This window comes from Lampris incognitus, chromosome 19 (genome assembly GCF_029633865.1).
Source record: "Lampris incognitus isolate fLamInc1 chromosome 19, fLamInc1.hap2, whole genome shotgun sequence".
Lineage (NCBI taxonomy): Eukaryota > Metazoa > Chordata > Actinopteri > Lampriformes > Lampridae > Lampris > Lampris incognitus.
In genome coordinates this window covers 39,868,160-39,890,237 of record NC_079229.1, presented here as the reverse complement: position 1 = coordinate 39,890,237, position 22,078 = coordinate 39,868,160, and the positions used below count along the sequence as shown (strand labels likewise).

General features: G+C 49.8%; 1 protein-coding gene across 2 annotated transcripts in view; it reads right to left on the bottom strand.

Annotated features, from left to right (window-relative positions):
• LOC130129961 (piezo-type mechanosensitive ion channel component 2-like) overlaps positions 1 to 22,078 on the bottom strand; it is a 203,520-nt gene that overhangs the window by 21,983 nt on the left and 159,459 nt on the right. For both annotated transcript variants that reach the window (XM_056299667.1, XM_056299668.1), the window contains 5 exons: positions 16,323 to 16,470; positions 15,958 to 16,146; positions 15,728 to 15,820; positions 13,834 to 14,003; positions 9,848 to 9,964 (listed from right to left, as the gene is read on the bottom strand). In XM_056299667.1, coding sequence (XP_056155642.1) covers positions 9,848 to 9,964; positions 13,834 to 14,003; positions 15,728 to 15,820; positions 15,958 to 16,146; positions 16,323 to 16,470 — 717 coding nt within the window. The remainder of the gene's footprint in view (positions 1 to 9,847; positions 9,965 to 13,833; positions 14,004 to 15,727; positions 15,821 to 15,957; positions 16,147 to 16,322; positions 16,471 to 22,078) is intronic.

The window sequence follows — 22,078 nt, the reverse complement described above, 5'->3', positions numbered from 1 at the left end:
TGCGACCTCACCACAGCATTCCACAGAAAAGGTAAAGTGAAGGCATTTGAAGTTCTTCGGAAAGACACTAATGGAACACTCATTCAGTTCTTCAGGAAACTGTCTTTCAAAGATGAAGCAGATCAGAGTAAAGCAGAAGAGTTCACTTGTGCCTTGTATGGGATGAAGGGAGATGTTAAGAATGTCAGTGAGGCAAGATATGCAAAACTGCTTCAGATGACTGTAAAAATTAATCAGGTAAATGGCAACAGGTATCCTTGAGGTAGAAACAATTTTTATTAACAATTATGCAAATGTAATATTTCAGTTGGCATGTTTCTGAGTGGGATTAGTCAATTAATATTCTCTAGTTTAACTGAGTACATTTGGGATTGTAAACTGACAAATCTGTCATATAAATATGTTTGGTTTCCTTGTGTATGGTACAGTTAAGATCAAAATTATAAGCCCCCAAGGAACTATGGAACATTTCTCTAAAATTCTGCCTAATGTTTGCATCATTCATAAAACTTTACTTAGTAAAACATTCATCAATGTTAAGGCCCCTAGTTGGTACATTCTGGAATGTAAAATAAATCTTCAGGTTTGCTTTATACCAAATGTAGTGAAAATTGAGGTGGTCAAAATTATTAGTCCCCCATGTGACTTTTTGCTTTGAAACCACACCTGAGCAATCAATCAGCATTGAACTTTACTTAAGGGACTCCAATGAACAGGGCTAGTGGCACTTGAACACTTGATTGAGAGGGACTACTCTTAAATTCTTGGTAAGAAGTAATTTCATCATGCCAAAAAGTAAAGAAATCAGTCTGGAGCTCAGAAAGAAGATAGTGGATGCTCATCTTAAGGGGGAAGGCTATACTGCCATTTCCAAGCGTTTCACAGTGTCTAGAACAGCTGTGTGTTGCATCATTGCAAAGCACAAGGAGACAGATTGTGTTAGAAACAAACCTGGGCCTGGTCGAAAGTGCAAGATTCCAAAAACTTTGGACAGGAAAATAGTCAGAGATGTCAACAACAATCCCCGGATCTCTGCCAAGATGACTGTTGCTGAACTGGCCTCTTTTGGCCTTGATGTTTCAAGGAAGACTGTTGTGAGGGCTCTTCATCGTGGTGGGCTTCGAGGTCATCATCCAAGAGAAACTCCATTGCTCACACAGCAGCACATCAAAGCCAGACTGAAGTTTGCCCGTGAACATTTGAAACATTGGCATGAGTTTTGGAAGTCTGTCCTTTGGTCTGATGAGACTAAACTTGAGCTGTTTGGGCACATGGATGTTGCTTTTGTTTGGCGAAAGAGGAAGCGAGAGGCCTTCAACCCTAAAAATACAGTTGCCACAGTTAAACATGGTGGTGGGAGCATAATGCTGTGGGGCTGTTTTGCTGCTTCAGGCACAGGGAACCTTGTTCGGGTGCATGGGATCATGAAGAAAGAAGATTATATTGACATTTTGAAGGATAATGCAAAGAAATCTGCTGCCAGTCTAGCTTTAGGTCACTGCTGGGTCTTCCAGTGAGACAATGACCCAAAGCATACATCCAAGTTGGTCCAAAACTTTTTGAAGGACACCAAAATCAAGGTCCTGGAGTGGCCCTCTCAGAGTCCAGATCTCAATCCTATTGAGAATCTGTGGCGGGAGCTCAAGGTTAATGTCCATGTTGGAAAACCAGGCAATTTGGATGAGCTGGAACAATATGCCATGGAAGAATGGGCTGAGATCCCTCAAGAGACATGTGCCAACCAAGTTAGGAACCACCATAAGAGGTTGTTGTCAGTTGTGAGTCAGAAAGGTTCCACTACTGACTATTAATTGTCAGAGGGCTAATAATTTTGGCCTTGTCATTTTTGTTTTTTCTTGTTTCAATTCAGCACATCAGTAAAATATCTTAATCAAGCTTAGTGGAGATTTTGTCTTTGTTCTTTTGGAAGCAATTAAACTATAAACAGTTTTGGTTATGGTAATTTCCATAGAAAAGTTAAGGGTTTTGTTTGATTTCATAAAGGAGGCGAATACTGTTGACCTCAACTGTGTATCTTTTTCATGGTGCGTGTGTTTTCTTATTTCAGGATAATCCAATGTTCAGCATAAAGAAGGTTGACTGTGCTCTACTTCCACCTTGTGCAAAGACTGTGCGCAACAAATTACGATGGGCCCAATTCATTAGCATTTTTTGGGGAAATGCTGACTCACCACATCCAGGACAAGATTTGGATCCTGTTAACTATGGGTGGAAGCACAAGAATGGATACTATGTTCCTGACTGGTTCTTGAGACCTGCCGTCCCAGACAATCTTTTCCAGGAAGGGGAACTAGAGGAGCTTGTTCAGAAAGCTGCAGTTCAACCGCCCTAAGTTCTCCCACACAACTCCTCTTCTCATGTCCCTACACTGGCTCCCAGTAGCTGCTCGCATCCAGTTCAAGACTCTGGTGCTAGCCTACAGGGTAGTGAAAGGAACAGCTCCTTCCTATCTCCGGGTCATGGTCAAGCCCTACACCCCCGCCCGACCACTTCGCTCTGCTGCCTCAGGACGCCTGGTTGCACCGTTGCTCAGAGGCCCCTGCTGCCTATTGACCGGGTCACGGCTCTGTTCTGTCCTGGCCCACAGTGGTGGAATGAACTCCCCACTGATGTCAGGACAGCGGAGTCACTGCCCATCTTTTGGCGCAGGTTGAAAACTCACCTCTTCAAGAACTACTACCCTGTTACTTGTTCTTAGCACTTATTGTATTCACTCATTTAAAAAAAAAAACTCTTTCTTGCGCTTTTACTTTAGCACTGGTTTCGCTCTTAGATGCTTGTTTAGATGCACTTATGTCCTCTGATGACTAGTAGTTCTCCTGATTTCCTATGTTAAATGATGCACTTATTGTAAATCGCTTTGGATAAAAGCGTCAGCTAAACGACTGTAATGTAATGTCATGTAACTAGAGCATGCTGATGATTCAGAAAATGAAATAAAATCATTCTTTTCACTTTGTTTTTTTTTTTTTTTGCCTTGACACATGCCTACAATCCAAACACAGTTCTTTTGTAGTACGATTTCACAGCACCTATCTCTGCTCTGGCAGGATGGGCTGTCTGCAATAGTCTTAAATATTGCATTGGCTGAGCTTCTTTCACCCATAATGTCCTCGCATTTCCAGTTTGTGTTGGAGATCTTGAACAGTGGCCTATATCAGCCGGCTGCAGGACAGCATTCAAGATTCGAGATTCAAGAGGTTTATTTATCACATACACACAAGTACAAGTCCCGAGTGCAGTGAAATGAAAAAAAAAAGTACGAGCTCCGAAATGAAATGTGCAAAAAACAAAACACAACAGGTACAAACACATGCCATGTGATGCAGATCATTAACAATGGTCTACATCAGCCTGCTGCAGGACAACATGTGATGCAGATCATTAACAGTGGTCTACATCAGCCTGCTGCAGGACAGCATGTGATGGAGACCATGAACAGTGGCCTACAACAGCCTGCTGTAGAACAGCATGTGATGGAGACCAAGAACAGTGGCCTACATCAGACTGCTGTGGTACAGCATGTGATGCAGATCACTAACAGTCACCTACATAAGCCTGCTGCAGGACAGCATGTGATGGAGAGATGAACAGTGGCCTACATCAGCCCGCTGCGGCACAGATGATATTTAGTTGTCTCAGATCAGAGATGTGGATAGATTATAAAGTAATATCCAGAGACACCTACAGCCTCCGTGAGACCCAACAACAAATGGTCATGTATTATTAATGACTTTAGTGATCCCTGTTTCCCATCCACATGCCTGCCCATGGCAGGGCTTCACCATACTGGCCCACGCTATCCTGCAGCAGGCTGATGTAGACCACCGTTCATGACCTCCATCACATACTGTCCTGCAGCAGGCTGATGTAGACCACCGTTCATGACCTCCATCACATGTTGTCCCGCAGCAGGCTGATGTAGGCAAATGTTCATGATCTGCATCACATGCTGTCCTGCAGCAGGCTGATGTAGGCCACTGTTCATGGTCCGCATCACATACTGTTCTGCAGCAGGCTGATGTAGGCCACTGTTCATGATCTGCATCACATGCTGTCCTGCAGCAGGCTGATGTAGGCAAATGTTCATGATCTGCATCACATGCTGTCCTGCAGCAGGCTGATGTAGGCCACTGTTCATGGTCCGCATCACATACTGTTCTGCAGCAGGCTGATGTAGGCCACTGTTCATGACCTGCATCACATGCTGTCCTGCAGCAGGCTGATGTAGGCCACTGTTCATGGTCTGCATCACATACTGTTCTGCAGCAGGCTGATGTAGGCCACTGTTCATGGTCTGCATCACATACTGTTCTGCAGCAGGCTGATGTAGGCCACTGTTCATGACCTGCATCACATGCTGTCCTGCAGTAGGCTGATGTAGGCCACTGTTCATGACCTGCATCACATGCTGTCCTGCAGTAGGCTGATGTAGGCCACTGTTCATGGTCTGCATCACATGCTGTCCTGCAGCAGGCTGATGTAGGCCACTGTTCATGACCTGCATCACATGCTGCCCTGCAGCAGGCTGATGTAGGCCACTGTTCATGGTCTGCATCACATGCTGTCCTGCAGCAGGCTGATGTCGGCCACTGTTCATGGTCTGCATCACATACTGTCCTGCAGCAGGCTGATGTAGGCCACTGTTCATGACCTGCATCACATGCTGTCCTGCAGCAGGCTGATGTAGGCCACTGTTCATGGTCTGCATCACATGCTGTCCTGCAGTAGGCTGATGTAGGCCACTGTTCATAGTCTGCATCACATGCTGTCCTGCAGTAGGCTGATGTAGGCCACTGTTCATAGTCTGCATCACATACTGTTCTGCAGCAGGCTGATGTAGGCCACTGTTCATGGTCTGCATCACATGCTGTCCTGCAGTAGGCTTATGTAGGCCACTGTTCATGGTCTGCATCACATACTGTTCTGCAGCAGGCTGATGTAGGCCACTGTTCATGACCTGCATCACATACTGTTCTGCAGCAGGCTGATGTAGGCCACTGTTCATGACCTGCATCACATGCTGTCCCGCAGTAGGCTGATGTAGGCCACTGTTCATGACCTGCATCACATGCTGTCCTGCAGTAGGCTGATGTAGGCCACTGTTCATAGTCTGCATCACATACTGTTCTGCAGCAGGCTGATGTAGGCCACTGTTCATGACCTGCATCACATGCTGTCCTGCATAAATATCATCTTCAACACAAAATGAACTGCCATACAAAACTAAAAAAACCCCAAAACAACTGACATTACGTCAGCTGTGTCAGTCTCAGCGTAGACCTAAACCACAATGATGTCTAACAGGGTGCTACAATCACATTATATTCTCCAAAATGTCAATAAAGTCAACGCCAAAGTACAGGTTAGGGTTAGACATCTTGAAATCAACAGACTGGTCAGTTGATCCTGTTTTATAAAGATTTATCACTCTAAATGAACTGATCTGTAAAACATCACCAGATATGGAACCAGACCGCATCTGGCAGATGAGCAGCACTTTATTCTGTTTTACAGGCTCCCTTCATCTGAGAGGAGCCCTCTCGTCATCTTCATCCCATCGTTGGGGCGTCATCATGGAACATGTGATGTGACTGTAAACACCACCATAATGTTTCTGAGCTGATACATCTCAGAACCAGAACCATGTCTGTGTGTGTATGTATGTGTGTGTGTGTGTGTGTGTGTGTGTGTGTGTGCACACGAGGAATTTGACTGTGATTCACAGCAGCTTCTAGCATCTGCTCACATCACTCACACACAAAACCAGGAAGAAAAGCAAGAAATAAACGGTAACTTCCTGTCAGCTGCGGGGAACCGAGCCTCTTCCTGGCCTCTAACGCGGGGAACCGAGCCTCTTCCTGGCCTCGCACGCGGGGGAACCGAGCCTCTTCCTGGCCTCACACGCGGGGATCCAAGCCTCTTCCTGGCCTCGCACGCGGGGGAACCGAGCCTCTTCCTGGCCTCGCACGCGGGGGAACCGAGCCTCTTCCTGGCCTCGCACGCGGGGGAACCGAGCCTCTTCCTGGCCTCGCACGCGGGGGGAACCGAGCCTCTTCCTGGCCTCGCACGCGGGGGAACCGAGCCTCTTCCTGGCCTCGCACGCGGGGGAACCGAGCCTCTTCCTGGCCTCGCACGCGGGGGAACCGAGCCTCTTCCTGGCCTCGCACGCGGGGGAACCGAGCCTCTTCCTGGCCTCGCACGCGGGGAACCGAGCCTCTTCCTGGCCTCGCACGCGGGGAACCGAGCCTCTTCCTGGCCTCGCACGCGGGGGAACCGAGCCTCTTCCTGGCCTCGCACGCGGGGGAACCGAGCCTCTTCCTGGCCTCGCACGCGGGGGAACCGAGCCTCTTCCTGGCCTCGCACGCGGGGGGAACCGAGCCTCTTCCTGGCCTCGCACGCGGGGAACCGAGCCTCTTCCTGGCCTCGCACGCGGGGAACCGAGCCTCTTCCTGGCCTCTCACGCAGGGGAACCGAGCCTCTTCCTGGCCTCGCACGCGGGGAACCGAGCCTCTTCCTGGCCTCGCACGCGGGGAACCGAGCCTCTTCCTGGCCTCGCACGTGGGGAACCGAGCCTATTCCTGTCCTCGCATGCGGGGAACCGAGCCTCTTCCTGGCCTCGCACGCGGGGGAACCGAGCCTCTTCCTGGCCTCTCACGCAGGGGAACCGAGCCTCTTCCTGGCCTCGCACGCGGGGGAACCGAGCCTCTTCCTGGCCTCTCACGCAGGGGAACCGAGCCTCTTCCTGGCCTCACACGCGGGGGAACCGAGCCTCTTCCTGGCCTCTCACGCAGGGGAACCGAGCCTCTTCCTGGCCTCACACGCGGGGAACCGAGCCTCTTCCTGGCCTCTCACGCAGGGGAACCGAGCCTCTTCCTGGCCTCACATGTGGGGGAACCGAGCCTCTTCCTGGCCTCTCACGCAGGGGAACCGAGCCTCTTCCTGGCCTCACACGCGGGGAAACCGAGCCTCTTCCTGGCCTCACACGCGGGGAACCGAGCCTCTTCCTGGCCTCTCACGCGGGGAACCGAGCCTCTTCCTGGCCTCGCACGCGGGGAACCGAGCCTCTTCCTGGCCTCTCACGCAGGGGAACCGAGCCTCTTCCTGGCCTCGCACGCGGGGAACCGAGCCTCTTCCTGGCCTCGCACGCGGGGAACCGAGCCTCTTCCTGGCCTCGCATGTGGGGAACCGAGCCTATTCCTGTCCTCGCATGCGGGGAAACGAGCCTCTTCCTGGCCTCGCACGCGGGGGAACCGAGCCTCTTCCTGGCCTCTCACGCAGGGGTACCGAGCCTCATCCTGGCCTCGCACGCGGGTGAACCGAGCCTCTTCCTGGCCTCACATGCGGGGGAACCGAGCCTCTTCCTGGCCTCTCACGCAGGGGAACCGAGCCTCTTCCTGGCCTCACATGCGGGGGAACCGAGCCTCTTCCTGGCCTCTCACGCAGGGGAACCGAGCCTCTTCCTGGCCTCACACGCGGGGAAACCGAGCCTCTTCCTGGCCTCACACGCGGGGAACCGAGCCTCTTCCTGGCCTCGCACGCGGGGGAACCGAGCCTCTTCCTGGCCTCTCACGCAGGGGAACCGAGCCTCTTCCTGGCCTCTCACGCAGGGGAACCGAGCCTCTTCCTGGCCTCTCACGCAGGGGAACCGAGCCTCTTCCTGGCCTCACACGTGGGGAACCGAGCCTCTTCCTGGCCTCTCACGCACGGGAACCGAGCCTCTTCCTGGCCTCGCACGCGGGGAACCGAGCCTCTTCCTGGCCTCGCACGCGGGGAACCGAGCCTATTCCTTTCCTCGCATGCGGGGAACCGAGCCTCTTCCTGGCCTCACATGCGGGGAAACCGAGCCTCTTCCTGGCCTCGCACGCGGGGAACCGAGCCTCTTCCTGGCCTCACACGCGGGGAACCGAGCCTCTTCCTGGCCTCACACGTGGGGGAACCGAGCCTCTTCCTGGCCTCGCACGTGGGGAACCGAGCCTCTTCCTGGCCTCGCACATGGGGGAATTCAGCCTCTTCCTGGCCTCGCACGCGGGGGACCGAGCCTCTTCCTGGCCTCGCACGTGGGGAACCGAGCCTCTTCCTGGCCTCGCACGTGGGGGAACTCAGCCTGTTCCTGGCCTCGCACGCGGGGGACCGAGCCTCTTCCTGGCCTCGCACGCGGGGAACCGAGCCTCTTCCTGGCCTCACACGCAGGGGAACCGAGCCTCTTCCTGGCCTCGCACACGGGGAACCGAGCCTCTTCCTGGCCTCACACGTGGGGGAACCGAGCCTCTTCCTGGCCTCACACGCGGGGGACCGAGCCTCTTCCTGGCCTCGCACATGGGGAACCGAGCCTCTTCCTGGCCTCACACGTGGGGGAACCGAGCCTCTTTCTGGCCTCACACGAGGGGGAACCGAGCCTCTTCCTGGCCTCGCACGCGGGGAACCGAGCCTCTTCTTGGCCTCACACGTGGGGGAACCGAGCCTCTTCCTGGCCTCGAGCCTCTTCCTGGCCTCGCACGCGGGGAACCGAGCCTCTTCTTGGCCTCACACGTGGGGGAACCGAGCCTCTTCCTGGCCTCGCACGTGGGGGAACCGAGCCTCTTCCTGGCCTCGCACGTGGGGAACCGAGCCTCTTCCTGGCCTCACACGTGGGGGAACCGAGCCTCTTCCTGGCCTCGCACGCGGGGAACCGAGCCTCTTCCTGGCCTCGCACATGGGGAACCGAGCCTCTTCCTGGCCTCACATGCGGGGAAACCGAGCCTCTTCCTGGCCTCGCACACGGGGAACCGAGCCTCTTCCTGGCCTCACACGTGGGGAACCGAGCCTCTTCCTGGCCTCGCACGCGGGGAACCGAGCCTCTTCCTGGCCTCACACGTGGGGGAACCGAGCCTCTTCCTGGCCTCACACGCGGGGGAACCGAGCCTCTTCCTGGCCTCGCACGTGGGGAACCGAGCCTCTTCCTGGCCTCACACGTGGGGAACCGAGCCTCTTCCTGGCCTCACACGTGGGGAACCGAGCCTCTTCCTGGCCTCGCACGCGGGGGAACCGAGCCTCTTCCTGGCCTCACACGTGGGGAACCGAGCCTCTTCCTGGCCTCGCACGCGGGGGAACCGAGCCTCTTCCTGGCCTCTCACGAGCCAGGAACACTGTTTTGTTTTGTTTGTTTTCTACTTTATGATAAAAACAACACAAAGGGGCAGTTAAAGGTATTCAAACCTATTTTAAGAAAGAGAGCAAAAGAAAGCAGCTGCAGCGTCCGGGGACCAACTCCACTTCTTTTTTGCATGGCCTTGCTCAACGGCACAGGCAGGAGTATTAACCTAACATGCATGTCTTTTTGATTGTGGAGGAAAGCCACGCAGACGCGGGAAGAACATGCAAACTCCACACAGAAAGGACCTGGGACAGCCTGGGGTTCGAACCCAGGACCCTCTTGCTGTGAGGAACAGTGTAACCACTGGACCATGGTGCCACCTTGTGGTTACCAGAGCGATGTGATACTGGCAGTGTACAGGTCACAACCCAGGACATGTTAATGTTGTAATCCAGTTCATCATAAACCGTGAAATGAACTCATACAATACATGCACACATGTAGTTCCCTGCATCCATCCATCCTTCATCCATCCTCCATCCATCCTTCATCCACCCATCCTTCATCATCCTTCATCCATCCTCCTTCCATCCTTCATCATCCTCTAGCCATCCTTCATCAATCCACCATCCATCCTTCATCCATCCTCCATCCACCCTTCATCCATCCTTCATTCATCCTTCATCCATCCTTCCTCAAGGAGGACACAGCCGCCACTTTTCACATGGAACATAAAACACCACAACTCACACAGGGGAGTCTCTGGTCCCGTTAAGAAGCTCAATCAGGTTCAGCCTGGTTTGGTCATCCAGGTAAGTCACATGTTTACCAGACGCCAGCTCAGCCTTTGCCCCGAGACTCAGGTTCCTGTAGAAAACAGACACACTTGTTATCGGTCTGTCTGTTGCTCATCTGTCTAGCTATCTGTCTTCCTCCCTGAAAGTGGAATCAGTTCATCTGGATACAACGTTTACTGAGAGAAACATTTCATCACTCAGCTGATTTCCTACGTTAAATGAGGCACTTATTGTAAGTCACTTTGGATAAAAGCATCAGCTAAATGACTGGAATGTAATGTAATGTCATCAAGACGGTGCCGTGGACGGTGGACTTGGTTCTGTGCTCTGTTGTGCTTGTTCTGTTTTTGTTTATTTGTTTAGTTTCCAGCGCCCACTCACTGATCACACAGCAGGGAAGAACTTCTAAGCCTCCAACTGTCCACTGGACCAACTGAACACACTTCCTACCGACTTGAACATTTTAACCAAAGTCTTGACCAGGTCTGGGTCGGTACGGTCCTGTGCGGACTAAGACGAAGATGCTGAAGATGGAAGCAGCCGGAGTGCTCGTTAAACTGTGACAGCGGGGATTCAGAACCACGCTCCCGTTAATCCACCTGGTCAGTGTCCGCTGTCTGGCCAACAACACGGACGAACTGATGCTCCTAAACAGAACAAACTCAGACTTTTCCAGATCTGCTGCCCTGTGTCTCACTGAACCCTGGCTTAGAGATCACATCACGGACACAACACTTCATCTGCCACAGGTCCAACTCCTACAGGTGGACCGCGATACGGAGCTATCGGGGGAAAACGGGGTGGTGGCATATGCTCCTACATAAATGAAGGTTGGTGTACGGATGTCACAGTGGGGAAGAAATCATGCAGCCCTCACTTAGAGACCTTCTTCATTGACTGTGACCCATTCTGTTTACCACGGGAATGTCCATCATGTGTTCTGGTCGGTGTCTCTATCCACACCAGGCCCGTGTTAAAGAGACATTAAACACCTGTGGGTCAAATTACAAACATGCAGCACAAATATCCAGACTCCCCTCTCAGTATCCTTGGGCATTTAACAAGGCAAACCTCAGCCACGACCTGCCAAAATACAGACGGCACATTAAATGTCCCACCAGGGACAAAAACACTCTGGATCATTGCTACACAATATTAAAGGACTCCTATTGCTCTGTCCCCACTGAAGCCTTGGACCTCTGAGCACTGCCGGATTCATCTTCTCCCAACCTACAGGCAGAAACTAACACCTGCAAAGCCTGTGGTCAAAACTGGAGCTCCAGGCCTGCCTCGACTGCACTGACTGGAGTGTTGTTGAGGCTGCATCTACAGACCTGCAGTGTTGTTGAGGTGAGGCTGCATCAGAACCAGAACCATGTGTATGGGCCATGTAGGTTTACACCACATGGAATGTGACTCTGGTGTCGGGGCTCTCTCAGTGTACTGAACACAGAATAACAACACTACTGAGAGAGTTGTGTTGTAGTGTTGTTATTCTGTGTTCAGTACACTGAGAGAGCCCCGACACCAGAGTCACATTCCATGTGGTGTAAACCTACATGGCCCATACACATGGTTCTGGTTCTAAGTGACCTCTCCAGTCTCACCCAACTGCAGGTGTCCCGCCCTTATAAACAATACAGTGACTGCAGGTGTCCCCACCCTTATAAACAATACAGTGACTGCAGGTGTCCCCACCCTTATAAACAATACAGTGACTGCAGGTGTCCCCACCCTTATAAACAATACAGTGACTGCAGGTGTCCCCACCCTTATAAACAATACAGTGGCTGCAGGTGTCCCCACCCTTATAAACAATACAGTGACTGCAGGTGTCCCCACCCTTATAAACAATACAGTGACTGCAGGTGTCCCCACCCTTATAAACAATACAGTGACTGCAGGTGTCCCTACCCTTATAAACAATACAGTGACTGCAGGTGTCTCCACCCTTATAAACAATACAGTGACTGCAGGTGTCTCCACCCTTATAAACAATACAGTGACTGCAGGTGTCCCTACCCTTATAAACAATACAGTGACTGCAGGTGTCCCCACCCTTATAAACAATACAGTGGCTGCAGGTGTCCCCACCCTTATAAACAATACAGTGACTGCAGGTATCCCCACCCTTATAAACAATACAGTGACTGCAGGTGTCCCCACCCTTATAAACAATACAGTGGCTGCAGGTGTCCCCACCCTTATAAACAATACAGTGGCATAACGACACAAACTAACGAGCAGTTTCATATGCAAATATGGTGTGACCTTTAACCAGAGTTACAATGGCCCCGTGTACTATTCACAGAGGACTGGGGAACAGATGCAATCACGGCATGGTAAGATGGTGACAGATGTACGTTTAGCCCCCCCCCGGTTCAGGGATGGTCGTTCCCTCCTCACATAGATGGCCTCTTTGACTCCCTGTTCAAACAAACGTTCCTCCTCTCTATCAAGGATGTGCGCATCCTCATCCGTGAAAGAGTGGCCAACAATGCAACACTCCTCCTCTGTACAATTCAACACTCCTCCTCTGTACAATTACAACACTCCTCCTCTCTACAATACAACACCCCTCCTCTGTACAATACAACACTCCTCCTCTCTACAATACAACACTCCTCCTCTCTACAATACAACACTCCTCCTCTGTACAATTCAACACTCCTCCTCTCTATAATTCAACACCCCTCCTCTGTACAATTACAACACCCCTCCTCTGTACAATTACAACACCCCTCCTCTGTACAATACAACACTCCTCCTCTCTATAATTCAACACCCCTCCTCTGTACAATTACAACACTCCTCCTCTGTACAATTCAACACTCCTCCTCTCTATAATTCAACACTCCTCCTCTCTATAATTAGACACCCATCCGCTGTACAATTACAACACTCCCCCTCTCTATAATTAGACACCCCTCCTCTGTACAATTCAACACTCCTCCTCTGTACAATTACAACACTCCTCCTCTCTACAATACAACACTCCTCCACTGTACAATACAACACTCCTCCTCTCTACAATTACAACACCCCTCCTCTGTACAATTCAACACTTCTCCTCTGTACAATACAACACCCCTCCTCTCTACAATACAACACTCCTCCTCTGTACAATTCAACACTCCTCCTCTCTATAATTAGACACCCATCCGCTGTACAATTACAACACTCCTCCGCTGCACAATACATCACTCCTCCACTGTACAATACAACACTCCTCCTCTCTACAATGCAATACTCCTCCTCTGTACACTGCAATACTCCTCCTCTGTACAAGTCAGAAGAACTCTCATGGTCTGATGCAGTAAAACAAAATAAGATGAACCCACAGAACAACACAAGCAATCCATGTTGGCTCCCCTGGTGACATGGTGTGTGTGTGTGTGTGTGTGTGTGTGTGTGTGTGTGTGTGTGTGTGTGTGTGTGTGTGTGTGTGTGTGTGTGTGTGTGTGTGTGTGTGTGTGTGTGTGTGTGTGTGTGTGTGAGTGAGTGAGTGTGTGTTATTTTGCTGATAACAATGACAATAATACATATAGTCATGTTAATAGCAGCAACAATAATAATAATGACAGTAAAAATAGTAATAATAACAGTAATAATTATAATGACAGTTATAACAGTAATAATAATAATGACAGTAATAACAGTAATGATAACAGTAATAATAATAATGAGTTATAACAGTAATAATAATGAAGACAGTTTAACAATAATAATAACATTAACAATAATAATGACAGTTATAACAACAACAATAATAATAATGACAGTAATAACAGTAATAATGACAGTTATAATAATAATGATGACAGTAATAACAGTAATAATAACAGTAATAATAATGACAGTTATAGCAGTAATAATAATAATGACAGTTATAGCAGTAATAATGACAGTAATAAAAGTAATAATAAATGACAGACAGACCTCTGGATGGTCCAGGACATGGTGAGGGGGAAGTGCTGGTCCAGGGACAGAAGCTGCATCAGATACTGTCTGCTGGGAGGACTGATGGTCCACAGAGAGTTACTGCTGCCCTGCAGCTCTGCAACAGTCACATCTTCTTTGGTGTATGCCTCCAGAAACTGCAGAGCACTCTGGGAAACAAGAGTCAATGATACACGTTGACTGGACAGCATTTATACAGCGCTCTTCACGTCTGCCGAGAGGACCACTCACATGCTTTACAATACATGCCTCACACTCACACACACACACACGCACACACACACACACTAAGCGTGGAGGTGCCATGCAAGGCACCAACCTGCTCATCAGGAGCAGTTAAGGGTTCAGTGTCTTGCTCAAAGACACTTCGACATGCTGTCTGGAGGGGCCGGGGATGGAACCAGGAACCTTGTGATTACTAGAGGACCCACTCTACCTCCTGAGCCATGTGGAGCACACACCCACAAGGTGATGGTGGTGGTGTGTAGTAGTGGTAGATAGTAGTTATCTTAATAATGCTGATAGCAGTATAAATAGTTGATAAAGTAGTGAGAGCAATGGCAGCAGCAGCAGTCGTACCACTCATAGTAGTAGAAGCAGTCATAGTAAGCAGTAATAGTACTAACAATAGTACTTTGATAACCAGCAGCCTCTGAATTCATGTACTTCCTCGGTAAAGAGCCTGGCCTCATCTTAACTTCTCTGACATATTAGCTGCAAAGTGGCACCAGTCAGATCGGAGAGTGGTTTAGATGGTTTAGAGATGGTTTAGATAGATAGTCTAGATGGTTTAGAGATAGTTTAGATGGTCTAGATGGTTTAGAGATGGTTTAGAGATAGTTTAGATGGTTAGAAGATGGCTTAGATGGTTTACAGATGGTTTAGATGGTTGAGAGATGGTTTAGAAAGGGTTTAGATGGTTTAGAAATGGTTTAGAGATGGTTTAGATGTTCTAAATGGTTTAGAAATGGTTTAGATATGGTTTCGGTGGTTTAGAGATGGTTTAGATGTTCTAGATGGTTTAGAAATGGTTTAAATATGGTTTAGGTGGTTTAGAGATGGTTTAAGAAATGGTTTAGAGATGGTTTAGATGGTTTAGAAATGGGTTAGATGGTTTAGAAATGGTTTAGAGATGGTTTGGGTTTAGAGATGGTTTAAAAGATGGTTTAGAAATGGGTTAGATGGGTTAGAGATGGTTTAGAGATGGTTTGGAAATGGTTTAAAGATGGTTTAGATGGTTTAGAGATGGTTTAGATGGTTTAGAAATGGTTTAGAGATGGTTTAGAAATGGCTTAGATGGTTTACAGATGGTTTAGATGGTTTAGAAATGGTTTAGAGATGGTTTAGAAATGGTTTGGAAATGGTTTAGAGGTGATTTAGAGATGGTTTAGAAATGGCTTAGATGGTTTACAGATGGTTTAGATGGTTTAGAAATGGTTTAGAGATGGTTTAGATGGTTTAGATGGTTTAGAAATGGTTTAGAGATGGTTTACAAATGGTTTAGAGATGGTTTAAAATGGTTCAGATGGTTTAGAAATGGTTTAGATGGTTTACAGATGGTTTAGATGGTTTAGAAATGGTTTAGAGATGGTTTAGATGGTTTAGAAATGGTTTAGAGATGGTTTAGATGGTTTAGAAATGGTTTGGAAATGGTTTAGAGGTGATTTAGAGATGGTTTACAAATGGTTCAGATGGTTTAGAAATGGCTTAGATGGTTTAGAGATGATTTAGATGGTTTAGAAATGGTTTAGATGATTTAGAGATCGTTTACAGATGGTTTAGATGGTTTAGATACCATGTAGGGATGAACGTAGGCTTGATATGGAAAACATTGTAGTATTTATAGTGATTATGGTAGAAGTACAATATTTACAGGTGTGTAGCTGTATGAACTGATGATGGTCTTGAAATCTTCTTCAGTCAGGTCATAGAGTTGGTTCTGTTGGGCACTCATGGTGAAGATGGGCTGCAACATGGACATAACACGGACATGACTACTGTTTCTCTGCTGGTACCACACATTATGTACTTCAGTCTAACACAGCATACAAGAAGCTAACAAGGTGTACTACAATCTGACATAGTGTACTCTGGAGGGTTTACCTGGAAGCCTCCCAGCGTGATGGTCAGAGAGACGTCCAGAGGTTTGTTAATGACACCCGCCACTGATTTGACCAAAGACATGAAGAGCAGCGGGAACCAAACGATACAAATCAGCAGGACCACGATGAGGCCGCCCATCCCATACTTAACCACACGCTTCTTCCTCTGACCTCGCGGCTGAGGGTATCGCTGAGGACACACACAAACACACATGTACATATACATGGAGAACACGCACACACACACACACACACACACACACACACACACACACACACACACACACACACACACACACACACACACACACACACACACACACACACACACACACACACACACGTGATGTACAGGAAACATCATACTCTCTCTGACTCTCTCCAGCACTTCAGGACAAAGGTGTGTGCGTAGACGTCCTCTACACAAATCCATGAAGACAGAGACAGAGTTGTGTCTGTCCAGACCCAGTCCATCACTGCACGCAACTCTGTCAGGAATGGAACCAGACGAAACCTGGACACACACACACACACACACACACACACACACACACACACACACACACACACAAACACACACACACACACACACACACACACAGGAAGTGAAATTTAAGGAAATTCACTGTGGTGTAAATCTCTTCTCCCGTCCCATTGTCATGTGTGGCTGGTGATGACACCACATGACCGAGCAACCGAGGCCACGTGAACCTTAAAGGTTAAAGGTTAAAGGTCATCAGCCATGACACCCAGGCTTCAGGCAGACTTTGTGGGCATGAGTTGGTTTGATCTGAGCTGGATAATGCTGTTGTTGTAAGGATGGACTGGCTAAGATGACGAGGAGCTCTGTCTTACACCACAACCACAGACACAACAGCAACCACAGACACAATAACAGGCACAACTACAACAAGAACCACAGACATGACCACAACCACACATGACCACAACCACAGACACAACAACCACAACCACATACACAGACACAACAGCAATGACAGACACAGTAACAGGTGCAACCACAACTACAGACACAACAACCACTACCAGACACAACAACAACCACAGACACAATAACAGACACAATCACAACCACAACCTCCACAGGCACGACAACAACCACAGACACAACAACCACAGATACAACCATAGAGACAATGGCAACAATGGCCACAGACACAACTACAACCTACCACAACTCTCACTAACTATGCACACAGAATGACATTTAGAAAAATCAGTCTCAATTGTACAAAATAGTCAGTCTGTCAAAACAGTGTGTGTGCCACGTTTTTCAAAATTTGAGGGGGGGGGATTTTTCCTTTGGCACTGACAAATGGTAAATACATTAATTTCACACAACAATGAGTAAGACTTGTTCAAGAGCGCAATCAGTAATGAAAGCTCTTTTTTATCATTATCGATATCAAAGAGGTCACTGAGGCGTTAAAGTTGATGCGTTAAAAATGTAACATTGTATCATTGTGTCAAATGTCACATTTTATCATTATCAATATCAAAGTGGTCACTGGGTCATTGAAGTTGATGTGTTAAAAATGTATCATCATATCGAATGTAACATTTTATCATTATCGATATTTTATTATTATTTAACAACTTCTATAAGATATTGGCTAAAGTGGTATTGAGCTGTTATTTGTTTCACCTTGTGTTTTTAAACGACACAGGCCGTAGAGTTTGTCTATGTGAGCAAGCTGCCCAGCGACGACGCAAGAAAAAGTGACACGTGGATATGGCCGCAGTGTAATCGGTACACTTGGGAGAAATATCCATTCGTATTGTTAAGATTAATACTCATCTCACATCTTTTGTTACTAGAAATGCAAGCAGTTATGAATGATATAGTTGTAAAGTCACAGGATGTTAAATATGTTAGGCCTACCATCTATGGTTGATGGTAGCAAGTGCTGGTTGACAACACTGCTGCAATAGTGGCTCACTAGTCAGCAATGTAATCCATTCGTCAGTCTGTTTGACTTGTTGAGTGACAACCGAGTTTTATGCATGTGGTTAGCCTGGCATGCGCTGAAATTATTAAATCTATTGGAACAGTTAACATGGATACCCATTCGGTCGTGTTAATGTGCAAAGCCTATGTGCTGTGCAGAGGCCCTGATTAATTCCCGTGTGGTAATAATGGAAATGGTCATGTTAGGTGCAGCAAAACAACTTTGTAGTTTCTGGTGACCATTCCACTGCTTTCGACAATCCATTATCTGTATACTGACTAAGGTCTGTCACTGGTCTGCTTAATGTCAATAGTCTCAAACGGCCCATGTCACATCTTTTTGTAACACACATGTGAATAAGTAAATCGTTGTAAATCACATTTCGGTGACCTTACGCATACGAAATAGGTAGTGATTGTACAGAAAACGGCTTGTAACAGGTGTCTGAAATTCAGATTTGACCAGAAATGTAAAACGCTTTGACTGGCTGTTGCAGCTAGAAAAGCGCTGTATAAAATGCAACTTGATTGATTGATCGATTGATCGATATCAAAGAGGTCACTGGGGCATTAAAGTTGATGTGTTAAAAATGTAACATTGTAGCGGTCTAAGCATCGGCTTTGTGTCGATGCAGTTGCCCACTGGGGACCGGGGTTCGCGCCCCGGTCTCGTCAGATCCGACTATGGCCGGACTCGATGAAGCAGCAATCATTGGCAACGCTGTCTTCGGGAGGGGGCGGAGTCGGCTTGTGTTCATCACGTGAATGCGTCTCTGTGTGTGTCGGAAAAAACAGTGGTTCGGCCTGGAGTCGCCTTGTCACGAAAGTGGGGAGGCGACTCCTTCGAGACTGCCGGCCGGAGAGATGCAGTTGGTGAACGCATGCAGTACGAGGGTGGGTGTTTGAATTAAAATAGGGATCGACTGGCCACTAAATTGGGAGAAAAGGGAAAAATCAGAAATACATTTTAGAAAAAAAAATGTAACATTGTATCATTGTATCAAATGTAACATTTTATCATTATCGATATCATAGAGGTCACTGGGGTATTAAAGTTGATATTGTGGTGGACACTAGGGGCTATGCCTCTCACCCAGCAGGGCTGTGAGCTGGGGGCGTGGTTTACGTTGGGGGCGTGGTTTACGTTCCCGGGCTCGCCGGGGCAGGGTTGTTCCTGTTTCAGTTTGGTTTTGGAGCTGAGGAATAAAGTTCAAACTCGCCTTCGTCTCCTGTGTTTTTCCTCATCCTGCCACATTGGTGACCCCGAATTGAACATGTTTGGAGCAGAAGATGTGTGTGAATCCACTTCGGCCACGCCGCCCCAACTCTCCCAGCCGGCCGTTCTCGCCGTGGCTGTGAAGCTCCCAGAGTTCTGGCAGAGCGACCCGGCCTCGTGGTTCCAGCATGTCGAGGCGCTGTTCCACCTGCGTGGAATCTCCACGGACGACTCCAGATACTATCTGGTCGTCACTGCGCTGGACCAGCAGTCCACACACCGGGCCATGCAGCTGTTGCGCCCCCCCCCTCCGCAACACGATAAATACGTCGCCCTCAAACATCTTCTGCTCTGGAGGTACAGCCTATCTGCCGCAGAGAGGGCAGATAGGATCCTTTCCCTATCCGGTTTGGGCGACGGGACGGTTGTGGAGCTCATGGACAATATGCTGTCGCTTCTAGGCTCGGACGAAGGCGGATTCCTTTTCCCGCACGTTTTCCTGCGCCAGCTCCCGTCTCCTGTGCACGCGGCTTTGGCTAACTCCCCGTGTCTGGCCGCTGGTGACTGCCGAGGTTTGGCTGAGGAGGCCGATCGGGTCCTGCTGGCTACCAGACGGTTCTCTGTGCAGAGTGTGGCATCGGAGCCTCTGCAGCCGACTTCGGAGGACGCGGACCCGGCAGTGGTGGCTGAAGTGACTGCCCGGAGACGGCGCGGGAGAGGCCTCTGTTTCTTCCACCAGCGGTTCGGCGGCAAGGCGAGGCGCTGCGTCCCTCCGTGCAAGTTTGAGGTGGCGGGAAACTCCAGGGCCAGCGTTCAGTAGCAGCTGTGGGTGCTGGCGGACGTAGTGAGCTGCTCTTCATTAAGGACACGATGTCAGGAAGACGGTTTCTGGTGGACTCAGGCTCGCAAAAGAGCCTACTCCCTCCTGCTAAGACAGACAGGTCGGCCGAAGGCGGCGGCCCACAGTTAAGTACAGCTAACGGTTCGTCCATTGCGGCGTTTGGCACAAAGTTGGTGACTGTTTGCTTCCACGGGCGCCATTTTGAGTGGGACTTTGTAGTGGCCGCCATTACTGTTCCTATTATCGGCGCGGATGTTCTGTGTGCTAATGGTCTGCTGGTTGATGTTGCAAACCGCCGTTTAATTGATGCTGTGTCTTTCGCCACTGTTCCGTGCGAGACAGGGGGAGCCGGGCCGTTAACACACGCTAACTTTTTAGCATCAGGGGATGTTTTTCAGCGTTTGCTGGCGGATTCTCCATCGGTGACTCCACCTGCCTTTTCCACCACGGTTACTAAACACGGGGTACAACATTTGATTCCCACTCTGGGACCGCCAGTTTTGGCGCGCGCGCGCGGCGCCTCGACGCGGTAAAATGGGCTCCAGCTAAGGAGGAGTTCGCCATCATGGAGCGTCTGGGTATAGTGAGGCATTCCAACAGCCCGTGGGCCTCGCCGCTTCACATGGTGCCCAAGGCGGATGGGTCGTGGCGGCCTTGCGGCGACTTTCGCCGCCTGATGAACGTCACCGCCAATGACCGCTATCCCATCCCACACATACAGGACTTTTCCATACGCCTGGCAGGTACCACTATCTTCTCTAAGGTGGACCTGGTGCGCGGCTATCATCAGGTTCCCGTGCGCGCAGAGGACGTGCCCAAGACCGTAGTGATCACCCCGTTTGGGCTTTTTGAGTTCATGCGCATGCCTTTTGGCTTGAAGGGGGCAGCGCAAACCTTTCAGAGGCTGATGGACTCGGTGTTGCGTGACCTTGCTTTCGTGTTCGTTTAACTTGACAACATATTAGTGGCCAGTCCGTCAGCTGAAGAGCACCTGGCACACCTGAAACAGGTTTTCCGTCATCTGGACGAACACGGCCTGATAGTCAACCCGGCCAAGTGTCAGTGTGGACTGCCGGTGATTGACTTCTTGGGTCACCGCATTTCGCCGCAAGGCGCGGTCCCGTTGCCTTCTAAGGTGCAAGCGGTGGCGGAATTTCCCCGCCCAGTCTCTGTTAAGGCGTTGCAGGAATTCTTGGGAATGGTGAATTTCTATAACCGTTTCCTCCCTCGCGCTGCCCACCTCCTTCAGCCACTTTACGAAGCCCTGCGGCTTAAGAAGGCTAACGACCCTGTCGACTGGACTCCCGAACAGGTCCAGGCCTTTGATGGAGCTAAGTGCGCCCTGGCTAACGCTGCCCTCCTCGCCCATCCCACACCCACGGCGTCCATAGCTTTAACAACCGACGCGTCTGACATAGCCGTGGGGGCTGTGGTTGAACAGCATGTGGTGAATGCGTGGCAGCCACTCGCATTTTTGAGCCGCAAACTGCGGGATAGCGAGCGCAAGTACAGCGTTTTCGACCGGGAGTTGCTGGCGCTGCGCCTTGCAACCCAGCATTTCCGCTTCCTGCTGGAGGGTCGCTCCTTCACGGCTTATGTGGATCATAAACCGCTGACTTTCGCCATGTCCAAGGTGACTGAGCCGTGGTCTGCTCGTCAGCAGCGCCACCTGGCGGCCATCTCTGAGTTCACAACGGACATTCAGCATGTGGGCGGGAAGTCCAACCCTGTTGCTGATTGTCTGTCGCGTGTGCTTGTGTGTCCTGTGCACCTCGGTGTGGATTTCTCCGCTATGGCTGCCGACCAGCCCAGTGACCCGGACGTCCTTGCCCTTAAGTCAACGCGTACCGGTCTCAAGCTGGAGGACGCTGTGATGCAGGAAGGCTGTCCTGCCCTCCTCTGCGATGTCTCCACCGGCCGTCCCCGCCCCGTTGTTCCAGTGGCCTGGCGCCGTCGAGTTTTCGAATCAATTCACTCCCTCTCGCACCCTGGGGTTCAGGCGTCAGTGAAGTTGGTCGGTTCCAAGTTCGTCTGGCCTGGCCTCCGCAAGGACGTCAAGGGGTGGGCAGCTGCATGTGTAGCGTGCCAGCGCGCTA